The sequence below is a fragment of the Lotus japonicus genome, chromosome 2 (genome assembly GCF_012489685.1).
Source record: "Lotus japonicus ecotype B-129 chromosome 2, LjGifu_v1.2".
Classification (NCBI taxonomy): domain Eukaryota; kingdom Viridiplantae; phylum Streptophyta; class Magnoliopsida; order Fabales; family Fabaceae; genus Lotus; species Lotus japonicus.
Genome location: NC_080042.1, coordinates 4,075,380 through 4,102,081, shown reverse-complemented (window position 1 = coordinate 4,102,081; position 26,702 = coordinate 4,075,380). Strand labels below are relative to the sequence as shown.

Genomic DNA, 26,702 nt, shown 5'->3' with positions numbered 1-26,702 from the left:
AGTAAACACAATGAATTTCAAGATGAAAGAAAGCTTAGAAGGATTTGAATATTTCTTGCGCGTGTGTGAATGCTTCTAGCCGCTTCTTTCAATCTTCAGCCTCTATTTATACTCCAAGGATTAGGGTTGAACGTTGCATGGAAATGCTACCGTTGGAGGGCAGTTCTGGAAATTCCAGCTTCTGCTGTGGCTGAGGATGTTAGGTAGGTCGTCAGGATAGTGCACTTTGCTTTTGTACTTTGGATAGTGACTTGACCTTAACCTCGTAGACTTCTAATCAGAGGAGCGCTTCGTGTTGGAACTTGTGAAGCTGATTGATCAGAGTCAGAGGGAAGCTTGGATCCTCTGACTGTTGTACCTTCTGATCTTCACTTCAGAGGATCAGCACATGGTCTTCAGAGCCAGTTGCTTCTGGACTTCAGAGTCTTCACTCTTCAGAGTCTGGATCGTCAGAGTCTTCTACACCTTCAGAGCCTCTGAGCCTTCAGAGTCTCTTGGTTGTCAGATCTTCTGGATCGTTAGAGCTTCAAGTGAGCTGAGTCCTTATCAGAGCTTGATTTACTTCAGATCTTCTGAAGCTTTTCAACTATTCAGACTGAACATGGACAATGCGAAAGCGATGCTTGGGTCACTCTTTAAGCACAGTGCTTCTGATTTGTGTGAGATAAAATAGAGGTCAGAGCCTGTAAATAGCACACTCAGAAAAACACGTTAGAGTACCATAATTGTTCATATCAAAAGGTTAACTTGTAATCATCAAAACATAGAGTTGTACTACTAGATCAAAACTTGATCTTACAATCTCCCCCTTTTTGATGATGACAAAACTAAGATTTTTGATGAACAATTCTTAAACAATAAACTGAATTCACTCAGAGTTTAGAGATATAGAATAAGACTTATCCTGATGTGAATAGTTTATCTTGCTCATTCTGAATTCAAGTCACTACTTGATTCTGAGCTTAGCTCCCCCTGAATCTAATACTTGATGAAAACGTTAGTAAAGTCTAGATTCTGAGCTAAATAAAATAGGAGTTCAGAGTGAAAAACTTATGACATAGATGAAATAGAATAATCAGAGCGCATAAGTATTCAGAGTCAACAGACAAGGTATCAGAGTCTTGGGTATCAGAGTCAAACTAAAATCACTTCAGAAGAAGTGAAATGTATTCCTTGTATTTGCCCAGTGACACATCTATGGTCATAAAGGTGGAACTCTTAAATTCTCCAAAAGAAAAATAAATCACACTAACACATCTTACACATCAAAAACTAGGTTGTACTCCCCCTTTTTGTCATAAGCAAAAAGCTTGGGGTGTGGAACACTTAGTTTGAAGTACAAGGTACTCCCCCTTAGAGAAGGTCTAAGTTTCAAAAAGAATAAAACGATGGATGAATCAGAGTTAGGCGAATTAAAGAGAGGAGTTAATGCAAAAGAAGAACGTTTACCACCGGCTAAGGGAGTAAAGAGAAGCTTCAGTTACCAAGGACTGAACCTCGAGAAACTGTAGGAGTATTAACTTTCAGAGAGAGAATGAAGCCTATATAAAGCGATGGAGAAGAGGGTAAGCTTCACAACTCGATCAATACCAATTAAGAGAATATGGCTTCATACATGGTTGCACTGGAAGAGCTCAAAAGGAAAGCCTTCGAGGAAGACATGTTCCTGAACATTCGGCACCCTGATGGTACACGAACAATACATGAGCTGACGACGACACTGCTTGAAGAGGACCTTTGTCCAGAGCTGGAAAAGGACCTGAAAGAATTCCTGGGCTTCGTGAAGGAAGTGGAGGAACTCAGCCAGCTGGAACTGAATTTGCTAGAAGAAAGAGATTCAGTCGAAGGAAGACTCAAGACTATAGAAGATAGTCTGGAGAGAACCGAGCTTAGCATCAAGCTGAGCAACATAGAGTATGCGCTTGAACGGCTGGAAAAGAAAAGAGCAGAACAACGCCGGGAGTGCAGAAGAATGAGGAAGGATCCTCCATTCTAGATTATAGGGAAATAGAAATGTATGATGTAAAAGCATAATAGATATGAATAAAGAAAATTTTTGCAAACAACAATGTCATATATACATATATGCAATGATAAACGACGAGTAAGCAAAACATAGCAAATAATGCAAATAAAACAAAATAAAGTAGAATAAAAAAAAAACTAAATTTAAGAGGGAAAACGAAAGAAATCCTAAGACTAGGGTTTGTCAGAGCGACGCAGAAGTTCTTGAAGAATATGCTTCATGTCCATCAGCAGAGTCTCATGAGTATTGAGACGATGTTCCAAGATGTCAAGTCTGGAGGAACTTGGCTGTGCAGAGCTAGAGGGAACATTCTGAGCAGGTTGATGATCTGGAGTGGAATCAGAAGCAGCAGGAGTAAAGACCACTGGTGCAAGTGCTTGACATCGAAGAGCTTCAGCTTCAGCTTCAAGTTTCTCAGCCTCTAATCTTGCATTTTCAGCTTGTACAGCAGCTTGACGTGCAGCTTCTTCTGCTTGCTCTTTCTTTCTTCTGGCCTCTTCAACAACTTCAAGTAACTTAGTTCTTTGCTGTTGTTCATGCAGAGCCACCCTTCAAGTAACTTAGCAGCCTCAATCCTTTGATCCCTTTCAGCAATGATATGACTCATCATAGCAGGAACCTGAGCAACTAACCAAGTACTCAGACGATTCCATTCTTCAGCAACAGAGTCAGGATCCTCACTCAGATCAGTATGACCTTTGACGTTGCGAATCATCAGTGAAGCTTCATGATTAAAAACACTGATGCACTCAGAGAGAGAGGTTGGTCTTAGGTATGTATAGGGAACAATGGAGAGGTTGGTATCAGGAGAGGTTGGGTGGTTGCTGCTATTTGCCTCAGAGGCACCTTGAGGAGAGCCAATGTCAAAAGTTTGGACATGTGAATCAGAGGCTCCAAGGTGTGGTTCAGAGGTTTCAACCTGAGGATGAGGTGATCTAACCGAAGAGTGGTTAGACACAGAGTTTTCTGGTTCTGGTTGAATGGGCTCTTGAAGAACTTGGTCAGGTTGGACTTGTTGGTTTAAGGGGTCTGCTTCATGTAAGGGATTAGCCAGGATAGGGTCATCTGGATCAACTAGACGTTCTGGTCTAGGGCCAGGGTATTTCCTAGGGCTTGGTACTGTAAGGTAGTACCCTGAAATGGCAGACACTTTTTCTTTCCTAACTTCCATGAATTTACGAACTGACTCAGAGTAGTTGGAAGGTGAGGAATCAGCAACATTGATAAGGAATGATACAGGAGTATAAGCAGTTGAAGATTCTGTATCAGTGGTTCTGACAACCGGACGTTCTGATGCTCTGGGGACAGAGTGATCAGACGTTCTGGGTTCAGGTTCTGGTTGTTCAGGAATGATGGGTTCAGAGGTTAATGGGTTGTATTGGATGGTAATGGGAGAGGTTGGTTCAGTTTGTCTAGAGGGTTGGTTCTGAAGCATGTTCCAGAGAGGTGCTTCATGTGGGGAAGGTTGGAAAAATGAAGACCTTGGTGAATTTGGTGGAGATGTGGTTTGTGCAGCTGATTGGGACTCTGGGATAGGAGTGAGTGGGTTTAAAGATCGTTTGAGCATAGCAGAGATGGGGAGTGCATCAAATGTATTTAAATCATCATCAGAAACAACAACAGACTTACTTGATGATCGCACTGATGACCGAGTCACTCTGGAAGGAGTTTCAATCCTTCTGATCACTTGAGCAGCTGGTTCCACACAGGTAGACTTCTCCACAATTCTGACTTGTTTCTTCTTTTTCTTTGGAGGAGAAGGACCATCTTCATTATTACCATCATCACCATCATCAGGCTGGGTAGATTCATCATGCTTCCTCTTATCAGCCTTTTTCTTCTTCTTCAGAGGGACATCAGACTCCTCAGAAGATTCCTCCAATACCATTTTTCTCTGAACTTTCCTCTTGGGAGGAGAGTCAAATTCTATTGCAGGTGGCAATCGCCTGAAGAACTCATCTACATCAATCTCAAAGCCTTGTGCTCTTAGATCCTCAACATAGCACCTGATAGCTTCTGGGTTGTCTGCTTGTGTCCACAAAGGGTAGTCATTCAGAGGGATTCTTCTTCTTCTGACTTCATCTGAAGTATCTTCATGAGCAGGATCTATTCTCTTCTTGACCAATCCCATCTTCTTCAAAGATGTGGATGTGAAAACATCACTCACAATCATGGTCAGATCCTCTGTGCAGCCAGCCTTTGTCAGATCTTGTAACACCCCATTTTCTGTTATTAGGTTATTTATTATTTTATTTTAATTAGTATTATGGTATATGGTAATTAAGTGATTTTGTTAGATAATTAAGTGATTATGTGATATAGATAAATAAGGTTTTAGGGTTTAGTGTGAGTAATTGAGAGTGAGGCCCATTGTATGGCTATTTAAGGGTTAGGAGTGAAATAGAAAGAAAGAAAAGAAAAAAAATAAGGATTAGAAGAGAATCAGAACAAGAAACACGTGAAAGCAGAGAAGGAGAGGAGAAAAGAGGAGAAAACTTAGAACTGATCTACAAGAGGTAAGGGTTTGAATTCATGTTTTATGGATTGGTATGATAGTGGATAATGATAGAAAGCATGATTTAGGAACCCTAGGTTGCAAAAATTCCCAAATTGAAATAGTTAGGGTTTGGCTTTTAGATGATTTTGGGGGTAGATGATGGGCTTGAATGATGCGCAGAAATTTACGTTCTCTTGTACCCTTTTTCGTGCTATGTTAATGGCCGAATTTGAAGAAGTAGTCTTCATAAAAGTTGTAGGTTTTTCTGTTACGAAACTTTTGTCACTGGTTTCACGTCATTCCGACGTCTGTAGCTCGAGTTATGTGTATTTTAGTGAGTATAGGTTAAGCTGTCCAGTTTCTTACGAACTGCGGTTAGTATACGATTTTTCCTGATTTTTGTACTTCGAATTGTGACTTGAAAATTTATAGAGATTTACAAAACGTGTATACGGAACCATGATAAAAATATTAGATTTTTCTGAGTATATTTGATAATTTACATCTGTTTAATAGTTCATTAGATGTGTGGTGCGCGCACATGGCGAGTTGCGCAGGAAGATGTTGCAAGATGTCGCGACATGGCGAGTTGCGTAGGGAGATGTCGTGAGATGTCGCGACATGGCGAGTTATTCAGCGACATGGCGAGTTGCGTAGGGAGATGTCGTGAGATGTCGCGACATGGCGAGTTGTGCAGTGAGATGTCGCGAGATGGCGAGCATGAGCATGTCGCGAGTTTTTGGGAAAATTTAGAGAGAAATCCAGTCTTTAGGAAATAGTTGTAGAACCTGTTATATATGAATTATATTTAATTTACATCTATTTTTAATAATCATTATATGATGTTGTTTCTGAATTGATGTTATGTTTGAGATGCTAAGTTGTTGTGATTGCAAGTTGTATAATTGATAACATGTAATATGTGTTTTGTGCAACTGGTGATGAATATGCTAAAATAATTAGGACTTGGAGATGGTCTGAATATGCATATGTTAGTTGAGTTTTGCACAATACACTGCATAGTTGTCAAGAGGCAATGTTTGCTAGTTCTCGTGGAGGCTAGTGACTTGTCCCAAAACTGGAGTGGTTTTGAAGCCTAGAGCGAGGGCTTTATTGGTGGTTATCTGTCTGGAGTGGACGCGGTGATACCGCTAAGGATAACAACTTTGGTACCAAAGGCATTTGCACGGGTCTCACTTGAGTCATATGTGTTATGGTGATATTTTTGGAGAGATTTGATGTGGTGGTAATTAGAGACTATTATATATGTTCTAATTGAGCTATAATTTATGGAGTATTTGCCATAACTGTGAACTTGATTAATTATGTTAAAATTACATAATTTATTATTTGTTAGTGAATGTGAGTAATTTATGTGGAGCATAGATAAGCTTTTACATTATTTATTATTATGCTTATCCATATGATATGAGTTCTCACCCTTCTGTTGGAATGATGTTCTATGCAACATCGCTCAGGTACCGAAGATAGTGGAGCTTCTCACGAGGGTTAGTTGGAGGAGCTAGTCTTTCATTTACGGTTTAGTTAGGGGGGTCATGCTCTGTTATGTAACACCGGGAAATGCTTAGTTGTACCTTGATGTTAAAAGTTATTTTGTGAACTCTCTTATTTATTTTTGGAGTTGAAAAATAAATTCGCTGTGCTATGCATACGATATTATGTCAGTAAAGTTGGAAATTTATATATTTACTATGAGCATGACAGGTGTTTTCATTTATGGTTTTGGAGAATAAGTGTGACACCCTCTGTGTTATGCATTTTACTCTGATTTATGCCTTAATAATTACGCGGGGTTTAGAGGGTGTTACAGATCTTCCACAAGTTTACTCTCAACAAAGAGATCTGAGAGAAGTCTTCCAAAAGGAATGTACTTGATAGCAGACTTGATGGATGCAGTGGTTCTGGACTTCCTGATGCATTCTTTCAGGTAAGAGAACAAGAAGGGAAGACAGATCTTCTTTTTATCCTGAATAAAGAATAGCATCGCCTTCTGGCAGAAGTTGATGTAGTCAGGAGAACTGCCCTTTGGCCTCTGGTTGATACAGTTGAGCAGAATCTTGTGCCAGATTCTGAGCTTAGGATGAAGATCCATCACTTTGTAGTCGCTCTTGCCAGGTTTGTAGTTGGTGTAAAGAGCCTTGTTGGTTTCTTCCTTTGTTTTGGGTTTCAACTTGGATTCAGTCAGTTGAAATCTATACCCAGTTCCAGTGTGTGCACCCAGCAGATTCACAATAGATTTCTCCGTGATGATTATCCTCCTTCCAGCTATGTACGAAACCACCTGAGTATCATCACACTCAGCGTGTTTCCAGAATTCCTTGACCAATTTGTCATAAATTGGACCTCTAAGCCTGTTGAAATACTCTTCCCATCCCTGAACTTGAACTTCAGGACGCAAGTCATACCCATTTGCAGCTATATTATCCAGGTCGAATCTCCATTCAGCAAGCACTTGGAGTTCTTCCGGAGCATAAACGCAGTGAACGGCACAGCCCCGTTCTGCAATCGGAATCATCTGCCCTTGAGCCGGAGCTTGAGTTGGAGTTTCAGGACCCAATTGACCTGTAGCTTGACCTACTACCATATGAGGAAACCTGGTTGCATCTGCGGCTTCATTTCTGGTTTGTCTCACCATCTTGAGCGGTTGAAGGTTTTGGGTAGAAAGGAAGATGAAGATGATGAATAGAGAGAGAGAGAGATCGTGGGAGAGAGAGGTTTTGAAAAACTGAAGAGAGAGAATGTAAAACCTTAAGTGTAGGAGAACGTGTGTGTATAGTGGGTTTTTAAAAGTAACCGTTGTTGATCAAGAAAACAAGTTAAAATCAACGGTTAAAAATTAAAGACATCGTAGTAACAATAAATACACATATCACACGCAGGGGAGAAGCACATCTACACTCATTATGACAGACTGTCACACGGGCACAAGGAACTATGCATCAGAGATACTGACACACGTTTACTGTCTCAGTTTCAGAGTCAGCACCAATGGGTACATACACTCTGATAGAGTTACCTTCTGGACTAGACATCTTCTGATCAAGAAGTATCATAGTCAGAGGTTCTGATCCATCTTCATTCTGGACAAAAGTCCATATTCAGATTTTTCAGAATAAAATTAAATCTATCCTCTGCTAAGGGCTTTGTAAAGATATCTTCCCATTGATGGTCAGTATCAACAAACTTCAGAAGAAGTACGCCCTTCTGTACATAATCTCTAATAAAGTGATACTTTACCTCAATGTGCTTTGCCCTTGAATGTAAGATAGGATTCTTACTCAATGATATTGCAGCAGTGTTATCACAATAGATTGGGAAATTGCTCTCAAGGATCTCATAATCCTCCAGCTGATGTTTCATCCAGAGCATCTGAGTGCTGCATATTGCTGCTGAGATATATTCTGCCTCTGCAGTAGATAGTGCAATGGTTGATTGCCTCTTGCTTGCCCATGAGACTAGATTACTTCCCAGAAATTGACAATTTCCAGAAGTGCTTTTTCTCTCTGTTCTATCTCCAGCATAATCAGCATCACAATAACCTGAAAGCTTATACTCTGATGTTTTCTTATACATCAAGCCAAGGTTAGTGGTACCTTTCAGATACCTTAGGATCCTCTTAACAGCAGTTAAGTGGGTTTCCCTTGGATCTGATTGGAAACGAGCACATAAATGAACACTAAACAATATATCTGGCCTAGATGCAGTTAAGTAAAGAAGTGATCCTATCATACCACGATAGAGCTTCTGACAAACTTTACCACTTGCATCTTCTTTCTCCAGAATGCATGTAGGATGCATTGGAGTCTTGGCAACTGTTGATTCCAGCATATTGAACTTCTTCAGAAGTTCTTTAGTGTACTTGCTCCGATGGATATATGTTCCTTCTGGTGTTTGATCTACTTGTATACCCAGAAAGTATTTGAGTTCACCCATCATACTCATCTCAAATTCAGCCTGCATCATCTTAGAAAATTCTTTGCATAGAGATGGATTAGCAGAGCTAAAAATTATATCATCAACATAGATTTGCACAATTAAGATATCATCTTTGTAAGTTTTGCAAAAGAGAGTTGTATCTACTTTACCCCTTACAAACTCATTCTCTAGAAGGAATGAGCTGAGTCTCTCATACCATGCTCTGGGAGCTTGCTTCAGACCATAGAGAGATTTCTTCAGTTTGAACACATGGTCTGGATTTTTCTCATCTTCAAAACCTGGGGGTTGATGAAAATAGACTTCCTCTGAAATATAACCATTTAGGAAGGCACTCTTCACATCCATCTGATGAAGAACTATGTTGTGATTCACTGAGAAAGAGATCAGCAGTCTGATTGCTTCTAGTCTAGCTACTGGTGCAAATGTTTCAGTATAGTCTATTCCTTCTTGCTGACTGTAGCCTTGAGCAACTAGCCTCGCCTTGTTTCTCACTACATCTCCTTTCTCATTCAGCTTGTTTCTGAAAACCCATTTAGTTCCAATCACATGAACACTTTGAGGTTTCTTCACTAAGCTCCAAACATCATTTTTGGAAAATTGATTCAATTCTTCTTCCATAGCCAGAATCCAATCCTTATCCTGAAGAGCTTCATCTATGGACTTGGGTTCAATTAAGGACACCAATCCTTTCAGACTGAGCAAGGTCTCTTCAGAGGGTCTGAGGCTGATCTGGTTCTGACTGGTTCATCTTTGTTGCCCAGAATCAATTCCTTAGGATGTGATGCAATGATTCTGTTTTTCTTCTGAGGTTGTGAATCAGAGGGACCAGCTTCTTCTTCTGGATCATCTTCCTCTGGCTCAGCTTTCTCTGGAGCTTTGCCTTTGTCAGAAACATTAATGCTTAAATCTGCAAACTTCTCAACTAGCTTTGACTGATCAGAGTCAAGCTTATCGTCAAATCTAACATGAATAGACTCTTCAATAGTCTTAGCATCAGTATTGTAAAATCTAAAACCTTTAGATCTATCAGAGTAACCAAGTAATAGACATTTAGAAGACTTAGCATCAAACTTATGCAATCTATCTTTAGTATTAAGAACATAACAAACACAACCAAAAGGATGAAAATAAGAGATGTTGGGTTTTATATTCTTCCACAATTCATAAGGAGTCTTATTCAGAATTGGTCTCACAGAGATTCTGTTCTGAATGTAACACGCTGTGTTTACTGCCTCTGCCCAAAAGTGCTTAGCCATGCCAGTTTCTTGGAGCATGGTTCTAGCCATCTCTTGAAGAGTTCTGTTCTTCCTCTCAACAACACCATTTTGTTGAGGAGTTCTGGGACAAGAGAAATCATGTGCAATTCCATAGGAATCAAACAGACTCTCAAACTTGTCATTCTCAAACTCTCCACCATGGTCACTTCTGACACGCACAATCCTACAAGCCTTCTCGTTTTGCACTTGGGCTATGAAGGTAGAGAACACAGCATGAGACTCATCCTTGCGGGTTAGAAATTTTACCCATGTCCAGCGGCTATAGTCGTCAACGATGACCATCCCATATCTCTTGCCACCTATAGAATCAGTTTTCACTGGTCCAAACAGGTCGATATGCAGAAGTTCTAACGACCTTGAGGTTGAGACAACATTCTTTGCCTTGAAAGGGACTTTAGTGAATTTGCCTTTCTGACATGCTTCACAAAGAGCGTCTGAAGAGAACTTCAGAGTGGGTAAGCCCCTGACAAGGTTTAGCTTACTCAGCTGAGAAATCTTTCTCATACTGGCATGCCCTAACCGTCTATGCCATACCCATTGCTCTTCATTAACAGACAGAAGGCACTTCACATTCTGAGCCTCCAACTCAGATAATCTGATCTTATAAATGTTGTTCTTCCTCTTGCTGTTAAACAGAACAGAGCCATCGATCTGACTTACAACCCTGCAAGACTTTTGATTGAAAATAACATCATAACCCTTGTCAGCTAATTGACTTATAGACAATAAGTTATGAGTTAAGCCATCTACCAATAAAACATTATCAATGCATGGACTACTATCTACACAAATAGTACCAGTACCAACAATTTTACCCTTTTCGTTCCCACCAAAGCCAACTTCGCCTCCAGGCCTAAGTTTTAGCTCTTGGAACATATGCCTTTCTCCCGTCATGTGACGCGAGCATCCACTGTCCAGATACCATGATTGGTGTTTCAGTGGAGCTATCAAGGATATCTGCAACATAGATAATCTTTTCCTTAGGTACCCACTTTCTTGGGTCCTTTCTTGTTAGTTACCCCAGAGGTTCTGATCACCTTTGGTTTCTCAACATGATAATGTAAAGGAATTTTTGCATGATATTTAGACATGGAGAAAGATCCCTTTTTGAGAGGGGGTTTAGCAACTTCAGCAGGTAAAGGATCAGGCAATATAGTACCAGAGGGAACAAAGCATTCATACAAGGATTTTGCTTTAGACATAGAAGGCTCATTTCTAATTGGTTTAGAATAGCCAATGCCATGCATTCCATTTCTGCTTACGCCATAGATCATTGAAGCCATCAAGCTTCTATCTACGCTTTTAGCTAGGAATCTTTGAAAAGACTTTTCATACTTGGATTCATTTCTACAATCAGAGGCATCACAAGCAACTATTTCATCTAACTTAGCAATCTGGTTCTTAAGCACAGAGTTAGAATTGATCAAAGCATGATTATCATTTTTCAACTCAGAAATAATTTTCTCATGTTCAGAAGGAGTCTTAGAAGCAGCAGATAAGTCCTTTTTCAACTTTTTATGCTTAGACAATAAAGAGTTATACTTATCCATGATATCAGACAAAGCATGTTTCAGTTCAGAGGTTGAGAAAGAAGCGAATACCTCATTTTCATCGTCTGAGTTGGGATCTCCTTCTGATTCTGAGTCAGAGTCAACAGCATCCTTTGACTCTGCTTCCTTGTCTTTGACAATAGCCATGAGTCCTTGGACTTCACCATCAGAGTCAACATCCTCTGACTCTGATTCATCAAAAGTCACCATCAGACTCTTCTTCGTCTTGAAGTGCTTCTTTGGCTTCTTGTCCTTCTTCAACTTTGGACAATCACTTTTGTAGTGCCCTGATTCTTTGCACTCAAAATATGTGACTTCCTTGATTGATGACTTCTTCTGGCCTGAAGATTCAGACTTTCCTTTGGCCTTTTCAGAGCTTCTGTACTTGCTTTGCTTGTGCTTCCAGATGCGGTTGAGTCTCTTGGAGATCAGAGTCAGTTCATCTTCATCAGAATCTTCTGATGCTTCTTCAGATTCTTCTGCTTCAGCTTGGAGAGCCTTTGTAACACCCCGACTTTTGGGGGTCACAATTAGTAACCTATTAAATAAAATGAAATGATTTTCCAAATATGATTTGATAAAAGCGGGTATATTTTTTTTCGTTTGCTTGCTTTCCAAAATATTTCCAAAACTTGATATGCATACTCTTACCCAAACCCTTACATCCGGCCTTGACAAGGCAAGCACCCGTGAGTGACGACGGATGTTCAAGTCGTATAAAATATACAGTGAAGTAATATCTTAACCGACAACAAAGTTCAAAATGTGATGACACCCTAAGTCCAATATACTTCCTACAATCCCCTCACTGGAGATTCGCAGAAGAGTAATGCATCGGAACCTACCCAAGACCAAAGTAAGTATTACAATCTTCCTTACGAGCTTCAACCAATGACGGTAAGCTTCTCTACCCAAGGCTCTAGCCTTACATCTAACTATTATTTTACAAGTCTTTGGTTGGTTCACTCACTCCAAGCAAATCTTCTCGTCAAACAGTCCAATCACCTCCTTGCAGCAATCAACAGCTACTCGAAGCAACACCTATTAGGGCCTGGCAGTTTGCCGACCGCCCAAACACAGACAAAGCAAACAAGGCAGAAAGGGTCAACTTCCTAGAGTAATGTAATATAAGTCCTAGCTAGATTTAGCATAGTTAAATAGCGTGTGAATAATAATTAGACACAACATAAGTCGTTCTCTATCCTTTGAACGTCAAGTTATCAGTCCATCACTCGCCGCCTGCGCCTAGATGTATCTTCATTTCCTTGCCAGGGCAGCGTCACGTATCACTAATGGAAACGCACGACTCAGCGGTCAATCATCTAGCACGATGAGCTCTATACTCTCTAATCAACGAACAGATAACAGGATCAAGGACTAGCCCCTTAATCGATCCAAGTAATAGGAGTTAAGGTCTAACCTCTTAAGCAAATAACAAATAGTATGACTAAGGTCAATCCTCTAAATCAACTAACACATAATAGGATTAAGGTCCAACCACTTTAATCCAAGGACAAATAATATGATTAAGGTCCAACCACTTTAATCAAATAGCAACAATAGGATTAAGGTCCAGCCACTTTAATCCACAAGCAATAAATAGGATTAAGGTCCATCCCCTTTAATCCATAAGCAAATAATAGGATTAAGGTCCATCCTCTTTAATCCAACAACGAATAATATGATTAAGGTCACACCCCTTAATCAAGAGTACTTAATAGAATTAAGGTCCAGCCACTTTAATCCAGGGGTAAACAATACGATTAAGGTCCATCCTCTCTAATCGATGGATAAATAATATGATTAAGGACAAACCTCTTAATCAAAGAATAATTAATAGGATTAAGGACAAGCCCCTTAATCAAGTCATGCAGGTATGCAAGAGCTAGCAAACCACGATTCGTCCTCACCCGGATACGTGTCTAGCTATGGTTCATGTCTCTATCGTTTTTCCCTAAGGTAAACGTCGGTCCATTGACCAATCTCTTCACAACAAGGAGTAACACCTGCACTTAATGGCGGTTCTACTCATAACGGCTCCTCTTCATGATGTTCACAACTCGAATCATTATCTTTCCTCGAACCTCAGATCTTCGTCCCTTCCCATTTTCGAACTCATTTCATATCCTAAGTCTTCCACGAAAGAGGTTATGTTTATCATTCAAAGTGTTCTATCTGGAGTTAATTCATTATGGAATTTATTCTCAAATCAAGTCTTATGCATTTATTTGTTTCGAAATCTAACAAGTCAAGAGATCCCCATTATCCCCAAGTTTCCTTTCCCGAGAAAGCCTCGATCCTACATGTCAACAGTAGCACAGTCCTTCCGACAGATCCTACTTGCTAACTCTCGTAACACTCCGCATTCGAAATCGATATATCCATAAGGTTTTGGCATAAGACAAGATTCATGCACTTTTGCAATTAAAAGGAATAGAACAGGTCTATCCACTATAAAACAATAAGACGGAAACCAGTAAACGGCCGAAGCCTCCAGAAAACGGAGACGCACGCCTCTATCAGTTCACAATGGCCGAAGCCTCAGAAAACATTTTCCTAGTCCAGTCCAACAGTCATAATCAAAAGCAATAAACAGGTCGAAGTTATCGACGCCTAAATCATATAGCTAATAACTAGGAGAGTTGCCCTTACCTCGAGTTGTTCCAGTCTCGCGGTGTAGATCTCCCTCACAAGCTTGTTCAGTCAATCCCAAAGTTTCCACGATTGAACCTTTGAGCAAACAAAGCAATAATGAATCAACACAAGTCGATACAGTCGAAACAATCCTAACTAATGTTCGACAAAGCTCGAGAAGCTTCAGAGTACAAAGGGCTTTCCTCGAATGGATGAGTTTTGACTCGATTCAAGTTTTGTGCAAAAACACTTTATTCGCTAAAACGTGCATAACTCGAGCTACAGAACTCGGAATGACACGAAACCGGCGCCAAAATTTCCACAAATGAAAAAGCTACGCAATGGCTCAGGTCATAGAGACCCAAAAATTATTTTTGGACACGGTACCCAAGCAAATAGGTTTCGGCCACTATGGAAAATAGGGTTTTCGAACTTTTTCTTCGATCTAAATCAATTCCTAGGTATTCTTAGGCGATATCTAGGCCAGGGAAACTCTCAGAAAAATTATCGGGTTGAAAACTGTCGCAGGGGTATTTTGGTCAATATTTTTAGCTCAGAATTTCAAAACTGAATTTTCGAAAAACAAATTGGATGGGAATGTCAACAACGACGTTTATGACGACTAATCCTACTAGCACTAAGCTCAATCGTCAGTTTTAAGCGTAAAGAACGAAACTTTGCCCAGAAATGGGTATTTGATGCAAAAATTGATTCCGGCGGAATTCCGGCGACATTACGGAAAAACTAATCCGACAGAAGTGCTCTTGGGCACGTAGGGAAGATGTTTAGACAGAGAAATCAAGCTATTTGGAAAATTTTACAAAAAGCTCCAAACTTTGAGCTCAGAAAAACATAGAAAAAGTCGACAGATCTGACGATCAGAAGTGAGGGATAGTAACTATACCTCGATGTCTTCAATTAGCAACGAACGGTGAAGCAATCGGGCAAGAAACGGCGAAAATCAACTTCTCCTCTCCTCCTCTCAAGCTCTCGGCCTCTTTCTCTCAAAGGTGAGAATTTTTTTGTTTTTTTTTCATTTTCCACCTATTTATAGGATTTGGAAAATGCGGAAAAATGATTATTTCGCGATTCCGATTTTTCCTACTGATTCCAACGTATTTTAGACACGATATTCTTCCCGCTGAATCTTCTAATTCTTCAAAGAAATATCAGTATGATTTTTGGTTTTCGAGGCTTGTTTTTAATGCTTACCGGCATTAAAAATGCACTTTATGCACTTTATGATATTGACCTCGGATGCAGAAACTTCCTTCTGAAGAAAGATCGGAAACATCAAGAGAAATGGGTGTATGCGAGTGGAATCTTCGATTGAAGCTCCGAATAGAAAAAGTCTTCATCGTCCGTAGATTTTAGGGTTTCTGAACTATCAGGGATTCCGTTTCGGCAAACTTCCGGGAATTGGAATTTGACGTTCGTACATTCCAGGGTTTCGCATCGAAATACTTGTTTATAGACGAATAAGAGAAATTCTAACATTTCCCTGAAGATTTTTGGAATTAGTTTCCATCGCGTCCTAAAGTGTAAATTAGCTATTTACTAGTGTCTTTGACCTAGGCTTAGGCGAATATTAGTCGTGCTATAACTCTTATCGGTTTTGATACAATCCGTGAACTTTTCCTGAACCTTTTCCTTCATAAATCTATTTCATCCAATAAACTCTCGTTCAGGTTTCCCTTCACGATACATCGAACTTATTCGTTAATAAGGAATTTCACTAATTTATTCTAAGCTTAAAATCTTGGGTTTCACATTACTACCCTCCAAAAAGAAAGTTTCGACCTCGAAACTTACGCTTCAGTAAAGATTCCGGATATTATTCCTTGATCTCTTCCTTAAGTTCCCATGTAGCATCGCCTATGTCCTTGTTCCAAATGGCTTCCTCCGGCTAAACCCTTCGTCACGCATGACAAGTCGTCCTTCAACTCGATGTTGTCCGACTCCATCATACCTTCTCAAGAATCTTGTTTCCCAAGCATTTGTTTCCAAAGTCCAATACCAGCCATGATTCCAAAAACCATTCCCCAATATAAAGCTGATCAGACTTATTATCAAGAAAATGAGAGTTTGAAAAATTTACTGATACGGCCAATGAATCATTTCCACCATGACAGCTTCAACATCTGCACTTGCTGAAGTGTTTCAAAGACCGGTCGTTACCATCCAACAACCAGCAAGATACGATTGAGGTCTATCCTCTCAATCGATTTACACACGCGGTATAGGTCCATCCACCAAACCGACAATAGGCACAGTTAGGGTCCATCCTCCCCAAAGGCCAACAAAATACAAATTAAACAAGTGTCATGCTCATACTGAAACACACTGATCGGCGTCCCGCCCAGGTGATCCAGATGCAACATCACAAACTCAGACACAGGAAAACAATGGACTTCGAGTTCAAGGATTCATTCCACCTATTGACTCGCACAATGGCCCAATCCACCACTTCGCCCGCTCGATGATACCTGCCACCATCGAAATTGTCCGATCTGTGGTACTAACACTGTATAAGATCGTTGGTTCCAGCCAACCAAATCCTGCTTTTCCTGATGGTCATCCACCATCTCGTTCTGAACAATGGCCCCATCCACCATTCTTGTTTAACTGACGACTCCATCCAGCGCCAGATTTGTTCGATCAATGGCAAAATCGCCGTATTAGATCGTCGGTCCAGTCCACTTCTTGGTCTGACCAATGGTTTAGTTCCACCATCTTCCATCCCTGAGGGTGAACACAACACATAACCACTAAGTAAAAATTCAACACAGGGAAAGTATTGACTTGGCCAGTGTACTTCCCCATCTTTGTGACTCAATAGCGAGTCTTCAACTCAACAAAATGCATCATGCATAAGTCTAGTTCCTTTCAAACGTAACGTAGATTATAAGAAAGTCTTTCCCAAAAGCATCAACGGGGTCTACATCTTCAGTCTAGTAGTTTCATCGCAAGGGTAGTTCTATTACGACATAAGTGGTTCGAAATATAATTACAGACAACTAACAAACAAGTTCAAAACAAATGGTTCCAAAAAGTCCTCGTTCGAATTCCACCAATTCCTAGCTAGTTCCTTGCTCCGGCGGCTCTGTCCGCATTCAAATTGTATACCCTTCCTCCAGTCGCAGGACGTTTCCCCCTTGCTATGTTCACTGACGGTTCAGCCTTTGGCATATCGCAATCCTTAGCTTGATGGCCTGGTTGGTGGCACCTAAAGCATCGCGTACTCCTGTTCTTGCACTTATCAGCAAAATGTCCAGCCTCCCCGCATGCGAAACACACCACCTCACGCTTCAGAACTTGTCCTCTCTCTTCCCCCAATGCAGTCACCATCGGCTCGTGTTGTCCTGGTGCAGAATTGTCCCCTGCATAACGGTGATATGGCTTCCCCTGTCGCAACCTTCCCTTTCCTTGTTGATTCTGCAAGTTCAACCTCATTGGTCCCCCAGTACGTGCGCTGCTAGCCCTCTTGTTCTTCATGATTTCCACTTCCGTGGCTTTCTCAACCAAAGACTGGAAGCGCATGATTCCCAACGGTTTCACCGAGTCCTCAATGTCAGGCCTCAGCCCATTCACAAAGCGTTTGCACATGTAGGGTTCATCAACCCCATTGCGGAAGAATCGGAAGTGTTTGGCCAACGATTCCAGCTTAGCAGCATATTCCGGAATGGACATGCTCCCCTGTCGAAGAGTCAGAAACTGTGCCTCACGCTCGTCACGAGCACTACCTGGAAAGTACTTCTCCAGAAAAGCAGCACGAAATGAAGCCCAGTTCACTTCCACATTATTCGCTTCCATCATTCCTCTGGCGCCCCTCCACCAGTATTCAGCATCTCCCAGCAGCAGAAAGGTTGCCATGCCCACCTTGGCACCCTCAGCAATTTGCAACACGCCAAATATCTTCTCAATTTCCTGGATCCAGAGATCCGCTTTGTCCGGGTCGGTACCACCCGAGAACTTTGGTGGGTCTTGCCTCCTGAAGTCATTCAGGCCTTTGTTCTGGTCCAGTGTCACTTCCCTCTGACGTTGATGCTGATCGCGTGCCTCCTCAGCAGCACGCCTCATAGCATTATCGTTCGCCTGTGCAGTCACAGTTTGGGCCATAGTGGCCATCATCTCAGCTAATTGGTTAGCGTTCACCATGTTCTGTTAAGTCGAACAAACAGTTAGTACTCATCATAAGATAGCATCTAACATAACTATGCAATATGATTAAGCAAAAACTTCAATCAATTCTAAGCGAAAAAATCGCTTGCAGACAATCAAATTTTACTCTTTACAGAGTCACACAGCCTAGCACAGAAGACCTATTCCCCAACAAGCTCTGGTAATCTCAACCGGAGCTCTGATACCACAATGTAACACCCCGACTTTTGGGGGTCACAATTAGTAACATATTAAATAAAATGAAATGATTTTCCAAATATGATTTAATAAAAGCGGGTATATTTTTTTTCGTTTGCTTGCTTTCCAAAATATTTCCAAAACTTGATATGCATACTCTTACCCAAACCCTTACATCCGGCCTTGACAAGGCAAGCACCCGTGAGTGACGACGGATGTTCAAGTCGTATAAAATATACAGTGAAGTAATATCTTAACCGACAACAAAGTTCAAAATGTGATGACACCCTAAGTCCAATATACTTCCTACAATCCCCTCACTGGAGATTCGCAGAAGAGTAATGCATCGGAACCTACCCAAGACCAAAGTAAGTATTACAATCTTCCTTACGAGCTTCAACCAATGACGGTAAGCTTCTCTACCCAAGGCTCTAGCCTTACATCTAACTATTATTTTACAAGTCTTTGGTTGGTTCACTCACTCCAAGCAAATCTTCTCGTCAAACAGTCCAATCACCTCCTTGCAGCAATCAACAGCTACTCGAAGCAACACCTATTAGGGCCTGGCAGTTTGCCGACCGCCCAAACACAGACAAAGCAAACAAGGCAGAAAGGGTCAACTTCCTAGAGTAATGTAATATAAGTCCTAGCTAGATTTAGCATAGTTAAATAGCGTGTGAATAATAATTAGACACAACATAAGTCGTTCTCTATCCTTTGAACGTCAAGTTATCAGTCCATCACTCGCCGCCTGCGCCTAGATGTATCTTCATTTCCTTGCCAGGGCAGCGTCACGTATCACTAATGGAAACGCACGACTCAGCGGTCAATCATCTAGCACGATGAGCTCTATACTCTCTAATCAACGAACAGATAACAGGATCAAGGACTAGCCCCTTAATCGATCCAAGTAATAGGAGTTAAGGTCTAACCTCTTAAGCAAATAACAAATAGTATGACTAAGGTCAATCCTCTAAATCAACTAACACATAATAGGATTAAGGTCCAACCACTTTAATCCAAGGACAAATAATATGATTAAGGTCCAGCCACTTTAATCAAATAGCAACAATAGGATTAAGGTCCAGCCACTTTAATCCACAAGCAATAAATAGGATTAAGGTCCATCCTCTTTAATCCATAAGCAAATAATAGGATTAAGGTCCATCCTCTTTAATCCAACAACGAATAATATGATTAAGGTCACACCCCTTAATCAAGAGTACTTAATAGGATTAAGGTCCAGCCACTTTAATCCAGGGGTAAACAATACGATTAAGGTCCATCCTATCTAATCGATGGATAAATAATATGATTAAGGACAAACCTCTTAATCAAAGAATAATTAATAGGATTAAGGACAAGCCCCTTAATCAAGTCATGCAGGTATGCAAGAGCTAGCAAACCACGATTCGTCCTCACCCGGATACGTGTCTAGCTATGGTTCATGTCTCTATCGTTTTTCCCTAAGGTAAACGTCGGTCCATTGACCAATCTCTTCACAACAAGGAGTAACACCTGCACTTAATGGCGGTTCTACTCATAACGGCTCCTCTTCATGATGTTCACAACTCGAATCATTATCTTTCCTCGAACCTCAGATCTTCGTCCCTTCCCATTTTCGAACTCATTTCATATCCTAAGTCTTCCTCGAAAGGGGTTATGTTTATCATTCAAAGTGTTCTATCTGGAGTTAATTCATTATGGAATTTATTCTCAAATCAAGTCTTATGCATTTATTTGTTTCGAAATCTAACAAGTCAAGAGATCCCCATTATCCCCAAGTTTCCTTTCCCGAGAAAGCCTCGATCCTACATGTAACAGTAGCACAGTCCTTCCGACAGATCCTACTTGCTAACTCTCGTAACACTCCGCATTCGAAATCGATATATCCATAAGGTTTGGGCATAAGACAAGATTCATGCACTTTTGCAATTAAAAGGAATAGAACAGGTCTATCCACTATAAAACAATAAGACGGAAACCAGTAAACGGCCGAAGCCTCCAGAAAACGGAGACGCACGCCTCTATCAGTTCACAATGGCCGAAGCCTCAGAAAACATTTTCCCAGTCCAGTCCAACAGTCATAATCAAAAGCAATAAACAGGTCGAAGTTATCGACGCCTAAATCATATAGCTAATAACTAGGAGAGTTGCCCTTACCTCGAGTTGTTCCAGTCTCGCGGTGTAGATCTCCCTCACAAGCTTGTTCAGTCAATCCCAAAGTTTCCACGATTGAACCTTTGAGCAAACAAAGCAATAATGAATCAACACAAGTCGATACAGTCGAAACAATCCTAACTAATGTTCGACAAAGCTCGAGAAGCTTCAGAGTACAAAGGGCTTTCCTCGAATGGATGAGTTTTGACTCGATTCAAGTTTTGTGCAAAAACACTTTATTCGCTAAAACGTGCATAACTCGAGCTACAGAACTCGGAATGACACGAAACCGGCGCCAAAATTTCCACAAATGAAAAAGCTACGCAATGGCTCAGGTCTTAGAGACCCAAAAATTATTTTTGGACACGGTACCCAAGCAAATAGGTTTCGGCCACTATGGAAAATAGGGTTTTCGAACTTTTTCTTCGATCTAAATCAATTCCTAGGTATTCTTAGGCGATATCTAGGCCAGGGAAACTCTCAGAAAAATTATCGGGTTGAAAACTGTCGCAGGGGTATTTTGGTCAATATTTTTAGCTCAGAATTTCAAAACTGAATTTTCGAAAAACAAATTGGATGGGAATGTCAACAACGACGTTTATGACGACTAATCCTACTAGCACTAAGCTCAATCGTCAGTTTTAAGCGTAAAGAACGAAACTTTGCCCAGAAATGGGTATTTGATGCAAAAATTGATTCCGGCGGAATTCCGGCGACATTACGGAAAAACTAATCCGACAGAAGTGCTCTTGGGCACGTAGGGAAGATGTTTAGACAGAGAAATCAAGCTATTTGGAAAATTTTACAAAAAGCTCCAAACTTTGAGCTCAGAAAAACATAGAAAAAGTCGACAGATCTGACGATCAGAAGTGAGGGATAGTAACTATACCTCGATGTCTTCGATTAGCAACGAACGGTGAAGCAATCGGGCAAGAAACGGCGAAAATCAACTTCTCCTCTCCTCCTCTCAAGCTCTCGGCCTCTTTCTCTCAAAGGTGAGAATTTTTTTGTTTTTTTTTTTCATTTTCCACCTATTTATAGGATTTGGAAAATGCGGAAAAATGATTATTTCGCGATTCCGATTTTTCCTACTGATTCCAACGTATTTTAGACACGATATTCTTCCCGCTGAATCTTCTAATTCTTCAAAGAAATATCAGTATGATTTTTGGTTTTCGAGCTTGTTTTTAATGCTTACCGGCATTAAAAATGCACTTTATGCACTTTATGATATTGACCTCGGATGCAGAAACTTCCTTCTGAAGAAAGATCGGAAACATCAAGAGAAATGGGTGTATGCGAGTGGAATCTTCGATTGAAGCTCCGAATAGAAAAAGTCTTCATCGTCCGTAGATTTTAGGGTTTCTGAACTATCAGGGATTCCGTTTCGGCAAACTTCCGGGAATTGGAATTTGACGTTCGTACATTCCAGGGTTTCGCATCGAAATACTTGTTTATAGACGAATAAGAGAAATTCTAACATTTCCCTGAAGATTTTTGGAATTAGTTTCCATCGCGTCCTAAAGTGTAAATTAGCTATTTACTAGTGTCTTTGACCTAGGCTTAGGCGAATATTAGTCGTGCTATAACTCTTATCGGTTTTGATACAATCCGTGAACTTTTCCTGAACCTTTTCCTTCATAAATCTATTTCATCCAATAAACTCTCGTTCAGGTTTCCCTTCACGATACATCGAACTTATTCGTTAATAAGGAATTTCACTAATTTATTCTAAGCTTAAAATCTTGGGTCTCACATTACTACCCTCCAAAAAGAAAGTTTCGACCTCGAAACTTACGCTTCAGTAAAGATTCCGGATATTATTCCTTGATCTCTTCCTTAAGTTCCCATGTAGCATCGCCTATGTCCTTGTTCCAAATGGCTTCCTCCGGCTAAACCCTTCGTCACGCATGACAAGTCGTCCTTCAGCTCGATGTTGTCCGACTCCATCATACCTTCTCAAGAATCTTGTTTCCCAAGCATTTGTTTCCAAAGTCCAATACCAGCCATGATTCCAAAAACCATTCCCCAATATAAAGCTGATCAGACTTATTATCAAGAAAATGAGAGTTTGAAAAATTTACTGATACGGCCAATGAATCATTTCCACCATGACAGCTTCAACATCTGCACTTGCTGAAGTGTTTCAAAGACCGGTCGTTACCATCCAACAACCAGCAAGATACGATTGAGGTCTATCCTCTCAATCGATTTACACACGCGGTATAGGTCCATCCACCAAACCGACAATAGGCACAGTTAGGGTCCATCCTCCCCAAAGGCCAACAAAATACAAATTAAACAAGTGTCATGCTCATACTGAAACACACTGATCGGCGTCCCGCCCAGGTGATCCAGATGCAACATCACAAACTCAGACACAGGAAAACAATGGACTTCGAGTTCAAGGATTCATTCCACCTATTGACTCGCACGGTGGCCCAATCCACCACCTCGCCCGCTCGATGATACCTGCCACCATCGAAATTGTCCGATCTGTGGTACTAACACTGTATAAGATCGTTGGTTCCAGCCAACCAAATCCTGCTTTTCCTGATGGTCATCCACCATCTCGTTCTGAACAATGGCCCCATCCACCATTCTTGTTTAACTGACGACTCCATCCAGCGCCAGATTTGTTCGATCAATGGCAAAATCACCGTATTAGATCGTCGGTCCAGTCCACTTCTTGGTCTGACCAATGGTTTGGTTCCACCATCTTCCATCCCTGAGGGTGAACACAACACATAACCACTAAGTAAAAATTCAACACAGGGAAAGTATTGACTTGGCCAGTGTACTTCCCCATCTTTGTGACTCAATAGCGAGTCTTCAACTCAACAAAATGCATCATGCATAAGTCTAGTTCCTTTCAAACGTAACGTAGATTATAAGAAAGTCTTTCCCAAAAGCATCAACGGGGTCTACATCTTCAGTCTAGTAGTTTCATCGCAAGGGTAGTTCTATTACGACATAAGTGGTTCGAAATATAATTACAGACAACTAACAAACAAGTTCAAAACAAATGGTTCCAAAAAGTCCTCGTTCGAATTGCCACCAATTCCTAGCTAGTTCCTTGCTCCGGCGGCTCTGTCCGCATTCAAATTGTATACCCTTCCTCCAGTCGCAGGACGTTTCCCCCTTGCTATGTTCACTGACGGTTCAGCCTTTGGCATATCGCAATCCTTAGCTTGATGGCCTGGTTGGTGGCACCTAAAGCATCGCGTACTCCTGTTCTTGCACTTATCAGCAAAATGTCCAGCCTCCCCGCATGCGAAACACACCACCTCACGCTTCAGAACTTGTCCTCTCTCTTCCCCCAATGCAGTCACCATCGACTCGTGTTGTCCTGGTGCAGAATTGTCCCCTGCATAACGGTGATATGGCTTCCCCTGTCGCAACCTTCCCTTTCCTTGTTGATTCTGCAAGTTCAACCTCATTGGTCCCCCAGTACGTGCGCTGCTAGCCCTCTTGTTCTTCATGATTTCCACTTCCGTGGCTTTCTCAACCAAAGACTGGAAGCGCATGATTCCCAACGGTTTCACCGAGTCCTCAATGTCAGGCCTCAGCCCATTCACAAAGCGTTTGCACATGTAGGGTTCATCAACCCCATTGCGGAAGAATCGGAAGTGTTTGGCCAACGATTCCAGCTTAGCAGCATATTCCGGAATGGACATGCTCCCCTGTCGAAGAGTCAGAAACTGTGCCTCACGCTCGTCACGAGCACTACCTGGAAAGTACTTCTCCAGAAAAGCAGCACGAAATGAAGCCCAGTTCACTTCCACATTATTCGCTTCCATCATTCCTCTGGCGCCCCTCCACCAGTATTCAGCATCTCCCAGCAGCAGAAAGGTTGCCATGCCCACCTTGGCACCCTCAGCAATTTGCAACACGCCAAATATCTTCTCAATTTCCTGGATCCAGAGATCCGCTTTGTCCGGGTCGGTACCACCCGAGAACTTTGGTGGGTCTTGCCTCCTGAAGTCATTCAGGCCTTTGTTCTGGTCCAGTGTCACTTCCCTCTGACGTTGATGCTGATCGCGTGCCTCCTCAGCAGCATGCCTCATAGCATTATCGTTCGCCTGTGCAGTCACAGTTTGGGCCATAGTGGCCATCATCTCAGCTAATTGGTTAGCGTTCACCATGTTCTGTTAAGTCGAACAAACAGTTAGTACTCATCATAAGATAGCATCTAACATAACTATGCAATATGATTAAGCAAAAACTTCAATCAATTCTAAGCGAAAAAATCGCTTGCAGACAATCAAATTTTACTCTTTACAGAGTCACACAGCCTAGCACAGAAGACCTATTCCCCAACAAGCTCTGGTAATCTCAACCGGAGCTCTGATACCACAATGTAACACCCCGACTTTTGGGGGTCACAATTAGTAACGTATTAAATAAAATGAAATGATTTTCCAAATATGATTTAATAAAAGCGGGTATATTTTTTTTCGTTTGCTTGCTTTCCAAAATATTTCCAAAACTTGATATGCATACTCTTACCCAAACCCTTACATCCGGCCTTGACAAGGCAAGCACCCGTGAGTGACGACGGATGTTCAAGTCGTATAAAATATACAGTGAAGTAATATCTTAACCGACAACAAAGTTCAAAATGTGATGACACCCTAAGTCCAATATACTTCCTACAATCCCCTCACTGGAGATTCGCAGAAGAGTAATGCATCGGAACCTACCCAAGACCAAAGTAAGTATTACAATCTTCCTTACGAGCTTCAACCAATGACGGTAAGCTTCTCTACCCAAGGCTCTAGCCTTACATCTAACTATTATTTTACAAGTCTTTGGTTGGTTCACTCACTCCAAGCAAATCTTCTCGTCAAACAGTCCAATCACCTCCTTGCAGCAATCAACAGCTACTCGAAGCAACACCTATTAGGGCCTGGCAGTTTGCCGACCGCCCAAACACAGACAAAGCAAACAAGGCAGAAAGGGTCAACTTCCTAGAGTAATGTAATATAAGTCCTAGCTAGATTTAGCATAGTTAAATAGCGTGTGAATAATAATTAGACACAACATAAGTCGTTCTCTATCCTTTGAACGTCAAGTTATCAGTCCATCACTCGCCGCCTGCGCCTAGATGTATCTTCATTTCCTTGCCAGGGCAGCGTCACGTATCACTAATGGAAACGCACGACTCAGCGGTCAATCATCTAGCACGATGAGCTCTATACTCTCTAATCAACGAACAGATAACAGGATCAAGGACTAGCCCCTTAATCGATCCAAGTAATAGGAGTTAAGGTCTAACCTCTTAAGCAAATAACAAATAGTATGACTAAGGTCAATCCTCTAAATCAACTAACACATAATAGGATTAAGGTCCAACCACTTTAATCCAAGGACAAATAATATGATTAAGGTCCAGCCACTTTAATCAAATAGCAACAATAGGATTAAGGTCCAGCCACTTTAATCCACAAGCAATAAATAGGATTAAGGTCCATCCTCTTTAATCCATAAGCAAATAATAGGATTAAGGTCCATCCTCTTTAATCCAACAACGAATAATATGATTAAGGTCACACCCCTTAATCAAGAGTACTTAATAGGATTAAGGTCCAGCCACTTTAATCCAGGGGTAAACAATACGATTAAGGTCCATCCTATCTAATCGATGGATAAATAATATGATTAAGGACAAACCTCTTAATCAAAGAATAATTAATAGGATTAAGGACAAGCCCCTTAATCAAGTCATGCAGGTATGCAAGAGCTAGCAAACCACGATTCGTCCTCACCCGGATACGTGTCTAGCTATGGTTCATGTCTCTATCGTTTTTCCCTAAGGTAAACGTCGGTCCATTGACCAATCTCTTCACAACAAGGAGTAACACCTGCACTTAATGGCGGTTCTACTCATAACGGCTCCTCTTCATGATGTTCACAACTCGAATCATTATCTTTCCTCGAACCTCAGATCTTCGTCCCTTCCCATTTTCGAACTCATTTCATATCCTAAGTCTTCCTCGAAAGGGGTTATGTTTATCATTCAAAGTGTTCTATCTGGAGTTAATTCATTATGGAATTTATTCTCAAATCAAGTCTTATGCATTTATTTGTTTCGAAATCTAACAAGTCAAGAGATCCCCATTATCCCCAAGTTTCCTTTCCCGAGAAAGCCTCGATCCTACATGTCAACAGTAGCACAGTCCTTCCGACAGATCCTACTTGCTAACTCTCGTAACACTCCGCATTCGAAATCGATATATCCA

The 26,702-nt window shown here is 41.1% G+C and overlaps 2 protein-coding genes across 2 annotated transcripts; both read right to left on the bottom strand.

Moving 5' to 3' along the window:
* Positions 1-17,022: 17,022 nt before the first annotated feature.
* On the bottom strand, positions 17,023-17,436 carry LOC130735937 (uncharacterized). Its single transcript, XM_057587805.1, has one exon. The coding sequence runs from the start codon at positions 17,434-17,436 to the stop codon at positions 17,023-17,025; it is 414 nt and encodes a 137-aa protein (XP_057443788.1).
* A 6,092-nt stretch (positions 17,437-23,528) lies between these two features.
* Positions 23,529-23,942, bottom strand: LOC130735936 (uncharacterized). Its single transcript, XM_057587804.1, has one exon. It carries the CDS (start codon positions 23,940-23,942, stop codon positions 23,529-23,531), a length of 414 nt encoding a protein of 137 aa, XP_057443787.1.
* Between the last annotated feature and the right edge of the window lie 2,760 nt (positions 23,943-26,702).

Bases quoted from the DNA above. Each gene is read 5' to 3' on its own strand.
- LOC130735936 (XM_057587804.1), bottom strand. From the start codon at position 23,942: ATGAAGAACAAGAGGGCTAGCAGCGCACGTACTGGGGGACCAATGAGG.
- LOC130735937 (XM_057587805.1), bottom strand. From the start codon at position 17,436: ATGAAGAACAAGAGGGCTAGCAGCGCACGTACTGGGGGACCAATGAGG.